At 37.6% G+C, this 8147-nt stretch overlaps 1 protein-coding gene across 1 annotated transcript in view; it reads right to left on the bottom strand.

Annotated features, from left to right (window-relative positions):
- ERCC6L2 (excision repair cross-complementation group 6-like 2) overlaps window positions 1–8147 on the bottom strand; it is a gene marked incomplete at its 3' end in the record, with an annotated part of 30135 nt that overhangs the window by 10652 nt on the left and 11336 nt on the right. Inside the window, exons 7-10 of the mRNA XM_008947987.1 lie at window positions 8101–8147; window positions 6530–6670; window positions 4910–5023; window positions 3401–3520 (exon numbers count right to left, since the gene is read on the bottom strand). The exon at window positions 8101–8147 is cut by the window's right edge and continues 14 nt beyond it. Of these exons, the coding sequence (XP_008946235.1) occupies window positions 3401–3520; window positions 4910–5023; window positions 6530–6670; window positions 8101–8147 (422 nt within the window). The remainder of the gene's footprint in view (window positions 1–3400; window positions 3521–4909; window positions 5024–6529; window positions 6671–8100) is intronic.

Genomic DNA, 8147 nt, shown 5'->3' with positions numbered 1-8147 from the left:
TGAAATAATGATACTAAGCCAGGCAAAAATAAAAAAATCAATACAGCATAGTTAATCCCAATAGATTTAGATTAATTAAGAACAGTATGTCTGAAGGAAAAAAACATTACTTCAAAATGTCCAGACATTTAATAGAAGTCCTGTTCACTTAGAAATCATAGAGTCTCTGAGCCAGAATTGTAACAAAAATGTAGAAATAATCAAAGTAGTATGAGAATTACTGTAGACTTCTAAAACTATTCTTACTCATCTTCTTTTACAAGCAGCCCCCAATTCTTCTGCGTGGACAATCTGCAATCTTTGTGTTTCAGATGCAATGGAATTATTTGTCCTTACACTTTTCAGGTCCCCACTGTTTCAATTCGTGATAGAACAACGTCGATTTCCAAATAGGGTGGCACACTCATTTCAACTCCCACATATTCAACTATTTAAAGTTAAAAATCTAGGCACGAAATTCACCTTGCAATAGGAAGCGTCCGTAGTGTGTTCTGCAGTATGACTGAGAATGAGGGGATAATTCCACAAAAAAAGGTGAAGCTCGGGCTACATCACTGTGTGTTACCCACCTCCCACTGTACAAGGGATGTACTAGTCACAGGTGCACCATCAATGCTTATACATTTGCACATTTCTTTTACTGGAGCCACAGTGACACGAGCACCAATTTTAATTTGAAGGACTAAATAATACATCATCACTATATACTACCAGGTGAAAGCTAAAGCAGTATTTCGATTAGTTTTGAGATTTCATTTATAGAACAGAAAATGTAAAGTGGGGCAAAGCTATTAAAAACATTTTATTATAATTTCTCTTATTTCCAGATAAACATGTTAAAAATATATAAAGCTCTAGTGTCTGCTGACTCTCCTGACTCCTTTCTAATCATAAGAAGACCTTCTAAATGAAATACCTTCTGCACGACCTTGCTTCTAGAGCATAAAAACCAAAAGCATCCCATAGAGCTTCTGTTTTAAAATTCAGAATAGAAAACAAAAAACTTACACCATCTTATCTCACAAGACAAATCGCTGATGCAATCAGTAGGGAAAAAAAGCCACCACACCACCAGACAGGAATTAACCAATTTTTGGCATTATACTTACTCTGAAGTCAAAATTAACAGACTCAAAACCCATCCTTATCGTTCAACGACGGCTACTGGGCCCACTACATAATACTCCTCCTTCCAGGCACAGACTGGCTCAGCATATTGTTTGTACTAAAATACTGATATTTTACATGAACTGACATGAAATTCAAGTTCCCCTTAAAATAGAAAGCAGATGAATTGCTCTCAAAGTAAGCAATTCTTTCAATAATTCTTAGCTAAATTCTATCCAATTTGCAAGGGACTGAAATAGACACCATATATTAGTAAAATAAAGCATCATATATACAAAACCAAAGGACACCAACAGTAGAAAAATACTTAAGTCTTCTTGGCTATCGTAAAGGCAGCATTTGAAAATGCTTCTATTTTATATTTCATAAACTAAAAACCAAACCAAATAAGCAGAAGCCCTTGTAATGACACAAGCTAATAATTTCCTACACTACAGGAAAGAAAATACCATACTGCTTTGTACCTTTGCCTACTACTATTGCAGTGTAGTGTCCGATCTGAAATTTTTTAAATGTCAGAGGAATAAAATGTTCTTTGAAATAATTACAGCAATTTTAAAACCTTTTCTTTCCTGCTTTTCTACAAAGATCAGTATTGCACTTCTCATCTCTCACCTACCAAACACACTAAAGAAATATTTTTTCAAGACAGATATTACTTCAAAAAAACAAGATTGTATTTTGAAATCCAGTTTCTCATGATATACACTACACTTCAAAAACAAACAAACCAACCAGCCTGCTCTTCTCAAGAATATGTGCTTACTTAAGGTTTGGGTTTTGCGTTTTTGGGAGGTCATGGGTTCCTTTGTCTTTTTTTGTTGTTGTTGTTGTTTGTTTGTTTGTTTGTTTGTTTGTTTGTTTTTTAATTCTAGTCATCTACAATCTATATTAAAAATACCTTAAAATACAGTTATTTTGATCAGTATAGACTGATAAGCTAAAAGATAAAAAAAAAAAAAAAAACACAACGTAAAATGTATCAGGAAAGTCTCTAGTGAGATAGAATGAAGATAAGCATTCACTATCAAAAAGCCCTCCAGGAACTATATGAGTAGCTCACTACGTTTAATCACTTATTTCTCATCTCATTCTACTTATCTCTACTTTGGGCAATTGATGTTCAGAAGAATTTCTTTGCTGAAAGAGTAGTGAGGCATTGGAATGGGCTGCCCAGAGAGGTGGTGGAGTCACCATCACTGGAGGTGTTCAAAAAAATGTGTAGATGTGGAACTTGGGGACATGTTTTAATGGTCATAGTAGCAATGGGTGATGGTTGGACTTGATGATCTTAGAGGTCTTTTCCAACTTTAATGATTTTATGAATTTATCCAGAAAGGTAAACCGGCCTGGCACTTATATCTACTAGTAGCTCAGAGATTCATTTTTCTAACTGGGTGGATCTCCTCACCGTCAAAAGAAAAGTAAACATTTAACCTGCCTGACGTCTCACCAGGATCAAGCATTCAGCAGAAGCTCAGCATACGTAAGAAGATCACAGCCTCTGCTCCCTTGACACCTCAGTTTGCTACCAGCAAAGGCTGAACCCCTCCCACACAGCTACCGCCAGCTGCACAACTGAGAAGATGCTGCAGCCTCTGACAGAACAGATTCCTCCCAACTGAGGAACTGCAAGGAAGCTGCAGGCATAAAAAGCAGACAATGTTGGAAACTGTCTTAAATCAGGCATTTTTGCTTCCCTGTGTTGTTCACCACTGTGTCAAAAAACATATGATGAAAATGATGTAAGACAATGCTGGAGTGAAGTGTGCAACAGCCCCAAGAGACAACTTTCTAGAGAAATGAAAATCAGTTTTACCCAATGAGAGAAGAGCTTCATAAGCAGAGCTGAAGATCATGACTTAGTTTTTACAGGTATGTATTAAATATCTGCTGGTAGCTAATTTAACAATAAAGTTGACTTTTATGATGTAATTAAGTGTATATAACAGTGCTAAGATGCAGGCCTCCCACATGTATGTGACAAAAGAAAAGGAAGATGTTGCTTGCATAATAATAAATCAATAAAGTGATAACAACCACTACTGTTACAAAAACATGGCCCTGCCACTGCCAGCCTGCCTGTCCCAACCCAGCAACTGTGATTAGCCAGGTTTATAGAGAGCAAAAACACATTGCACTCCACTCTCCATAGCTTCTCACCCTCTGGTTACTCTCACCCCCAGAACGCTCCTAAACCTAGTTTACAAACCCATTTTTCTTTTTAACTATCATTACTAATACTTATTTTGCTTCTAGAGAAGAGCTTTACCTTCATTTTTCCACTGTACTTTGGATCTGAAATTGTTTCAAAGGCTGCATCTTTGCTTAGCTGCACAAAATCTGGAAAACTGGCAAACACTTGACTGCATACTCGTTTGATATGTGCTTCCTGGAAGAAAAGCAGAAAGTTTTAACAGGCATTAAAAATTAGAGCTACACTGGGATATAAGTCAGTCACACATGTAGTTAAACAGGTTGCAACAAGTGATCTGCAGACAAAACTTAGAAAGAGTTACATGTTTTTATTCAGTTTGCTACAGAAGTCCTGGGTAAAACATCTCCAGTGTGCTTCAGTTTGCTTCATTTAAAAAAAGAACAAGAAGCTTTGTCTGAAAGTGTGGATTCTAGCTACTACAGAAAAGATGCCCATAATTTCTTCTCCTGGGCAGAGACTACAACAGGACTAGCACAAATGGGCTGTCTCAAGCACTCCATTGGTTTGAGGTGTGCATTACACAACAGCTGGCTACCAGCATTTCTCTTCACCCTCTGACATGATAAGTCAATATGGCAATCCCACATTGTCTCACTGATACAACAGAAAACAATACAGGAAATGCATTTAAACTGTTCAAAGGCCACATAAAGCTCCACTGCTAGAATCTGGGTAGATCTGAACTTGAATATGACCACATGCTTTTTAAGTATTTTTCCAGAGAGGCAGAAAAGATCTCATCTCTCACCTAACACATGTAATGGACTTTAATACTGCAGTTAAGAAATACTACAAAATACCACTTTCTTCAGTAGATTTTGGAGAAGTCATATCACACATCATATATGCTCTAAGAGTCACCAGTTACATCATATATGCTGTAAGAGACAGTAGTCTTAATATGCTCATATATTGTTACTTCAGTCACTGTTTAAACTCTCAAATGTGATTACAACAAAAACTATATACATAATATACAAACAAACACCCACTGAAAACATTTGGGTTTATCCTGTGTGTAAGGCCCTGGAGACTAGCAAACTCTGCCATTGGTGGATCTTGTGAGTTGCTTGCCAGAGTGACAAGATTAACTAATACTGTTGTCTTGTTGAACATTTTCTGCTAAAATATCTTTCTCATTTATTTAAAGAAGCTCAGCTCCAAATATGAAGTGAGAATGAAGTGTGAATATGAATATGAGGAAAACCATGTTCTTATTGCCTAGTCATTTATTCAGACAAAGGCTTGCTCTTACTAGGCACTTGTCATAAATGGAACAGAAATGGCATTGCTAGAAATCACTAAAAATTACTCTCCTCCTAAAACTCTCCAAATGTTTCTATAACCCTTATTTTCAGATATGCTTCAACTAAATGAACATACTGTTGTGTAACATTTCTGTGTAGAAGGGCTGCATTCTGAATTACTGAATGGGACATGAATTTTGAAAAATATCTTCATTTCAGTTAGTTAAGACTTGAAAAAGAGGCCAGCAGCAGTTTTCATCCAAGAGTTTTCATCTGATTTTCCACAAGACCATTTTTAGATATTTCAGAAACTAACCTGCGGCTTGGTAGTGTTTTCTGTCTGCAGCAGGGCAGCATGATTTGCAACCTTCTGTAGGATTGTCAGGTAACTGAATCGCAGTGCCTTAATTGTTTCACCATAAGCATTCACCTAAAAAAAAAAAAGTTTTGCAAACAAATACTCTTGAAAATAATAAATAATCTAAGATGTTATTCTTACAAGGTTTTATGTATTAGCAATTCTAAGTGGTACTACAATTGATCCCAAAGAGATACATACTGTATTTTTAACAGAAATGCAGCAATTTTTTTTTCCTCAACTTTGTGATCCCATTAATAGAAAACACCTTCTCCAAAAAGGAATCCAAACCACATCTATAGTTTGCTAAACATTTCAGATAGTGTGATATCTACAGAAATTACCAAGGTAACTAAGAATCCCTCAGTAAACAAAAAGGCAGTAATTTTAGTTGTGGCTTACTTGTAAATCAACCAGATCTGTATGACTGGCTTCTTACTCTATGACTGCTAACTTTACTTTTCTGTACACTAAAAATGTATAAAGTTTTATAAACATCTCAAGTAACACAATTCAAACAACTTCAAACATTCTACAATGCAGCAGCAGAAACAGCACCAGCTATTTTTCTGGTTATGGTTGGCTGATTCAGTCAATATTTGTTTTCGTCTCCTTTCTCAAGTTACTGAATTTTGCATTTAACTTTGGAATAAGACAGTCCAAAAGAGCACTTAAGTATCTGCAGGCCTGCCTACCATCCTTTGTGAAACAAGTTCAACAGCATTTTACTTTTTCCACAAGACATCACAAGACACAGAAGCCTGCAAAGAACTAATGTGAGTACTCGTAGAATACTGAACAGGCTGATAGGGGGATTCTTTTTAAAGAAAGATGCAGAACACTGTATAAGCTACATCATTTGGAGAAAACAAGAATGCAAAACACACTACAAAAGAATCAAAACAGGCTAGAAGGAAAACAGGGAGAAGCAAGTATGAGAATATGCATCTGAACGTTTAAACGACTCGCTTCATCTGAGCCTACTAAGGGATACAAGCAGAACAAATACAAAGCCAGAGTAATCAAGTGTCAAAGTCCAGAGCAGAGAGAGGAAATCTGCAAAGCTGTCACTAGTGAACAAAGTTCTGCTTGTGCTCTATGTCTTCTGTCACAGTTCTCCATTCAATGAAGCAAATCACACATTTAGTGGCAGAGAATTCAACTGCAGTTACAACACAGGCAAAGCCTAGACAGCTTGCAGGATCCAGGATGCCTCTGATTGGCACTTTCTGCACAGACCATCCGAGGTGCACGGAGTCTGTCTGACACACATTGAACTTCCCAAGACAACACCCTTGTACCACCAACTGCATTACAGGTATGCTTATTAATGCAACACACGAAGAATTCACTGTGTAAATAAAAACCATCTGCTCTGGGCATGCAAAGCAGCTTAGCCGTAATCCCAAAGTGTCTCACCCCATCTTGCTTGTGATGCAGCCACTCCCATGTTTCCAGCTGGGATCTCCCACCTACCTACGCCCTGCTACCACGCAGCTATTTCAGTGAGCTCTTCATCAGCAGTCTCTCTGAAAAACCAAGACTATGCTCGCAAAGCCAAACAGTTCAAATTCTTACTTTGTAACAACAGTTCTTCCTTTTACGGCCACTGTTGCAGGTACAGGGCTCTCCTGCTCTTAACACTAAGTTAACATCCTCTGTCTCCAGCACAGCCTGGTACACCGCTTTCTGGAACTCAGTCAGGGAGCAGTACACCATCTGCCAAAGAAAGAACCCCAAAATCACAATTACGTACAGCATACAATGAAAAGCAAATGAGCACTCCGTCAAAGCAGAGAACGCTGAAAATATTGAAAATAAGGCAGAGAACAAGAATACCTTTGCTGAAATAGCTACAGGAAACTATTCTACCAGCAAAGGAAAGAAAGTTGGAGCTTGACACCAAAGTAGCATGAAATTGTAACCAAAACACACGTATTACTTATTTTAGGCCCTCTGAAATTTCTACAAAGAGTATCAATGTCACGCTACAAGAACCTGCTGTTACATTTCTATAAAACTTTCAGTATGGCTTTTGTGAATGTATAGGAAAAGTGAGAGAAAAACGCCTAACTGTAACTATGGATTCCCTTCCGCTTTGCCAGTTGCTCAATTTCCCCTTTCCTCTTTTAGACACTAGCTGTTGTAGGGCACTACCAAAGGCAAGGAAGAACAGGAGAATAAGCAATGAGAAGGCAAGGATCTACACAGTGCTATGGTCAAAACTCTTATCCCTCTTCTTAAGAGACCATGGGTGGCATCTCCATGACATCCTCAGCCTTAAACAGCAGGAGACAGAAATCCCAAGATCATTCCTTAACCTAGGCCACCCACACAGCAGCGGCACCATGCTGAGCTATAATAATACAGCAGTAACTTGAACATATACTCACATTAACAAGAGAATGAAAAGAGTAAAACCTGCTAGATTTAGAAGAGCAACTGACTGACATTTGTGTTAATTTGTGTTAAGACAGTTTAAATGACATTATTATGCACTAAGAAGGAAGAATAAATAACACATTTTGAAAACATAAACAGCTGCAAACTAATGAATTTGTCTACTTAGAAGGAAAGCACAAATATATGTAATAAGAAATTATCAGAGCTCTTAGCTATAGTCATAAAGTATTATCACTTCATATAATGTTTACAAGAGCACTAGACAAACAGGATTACAGATCTATCAACAATCAGCCTTTGCTTTGGGAATTTCCTTTTAGTTCGTGACCAAAAATGAAGGAGTTAAAATTAAAAGCATACTGCTCCACTCACAAAGTGTTAAGCTGCAAATTCAAAACTCTGTCCTACATAGAACGTCAAGAGATTTACATACATTGCACTGGATTTGCACAGAGAAATACAAAAGTGCACATAAAGCAGATGTGTAAATCACTAGTCAGAAGCCTAGCTGAGCACTTTCACGCTTGATTAACTCCATTTCAACACGCAATCATAGTAATTATGTGAACAAAGCACACTACTGCATGTGCATTTTTTCCAAGGCTCTGGATTCTTCTTAAGTTTGTAAGCCCAAAAGAAAACCAGGAACTACTACAGGCACGATGAAAGAGAGAAAACACAACAGAAACAAAGACAGCAGAGAGATATTCACCAGCACTGTACTTGCAGCATGCAGGCACTCTTACCCTGTCTTCCTTTTTTGGCAGCTGGTCGCTGATGAGCGCTTTGGTTC

Source organism: Merops nubicus, unplaced genomic scaffold (assembly GCF_000691845.1).
Source record: "Merops nubicus isolate BGI_N331 unplaced genomic scaffold, ASM69184v1 scaffold49, whole genome shotgun sequence".
Taxonomy (NCBI): Eukaryota; Metazoa; Chordata; class Aves; order Coraciiformes; family Meropidae; genus Merops; species Merops nubicus.
The sequence above is the reverse complement of the archived record's forward strand: the minus strand, read 5'-3'. Positions and strand labels throughout refer to the sequence as shown.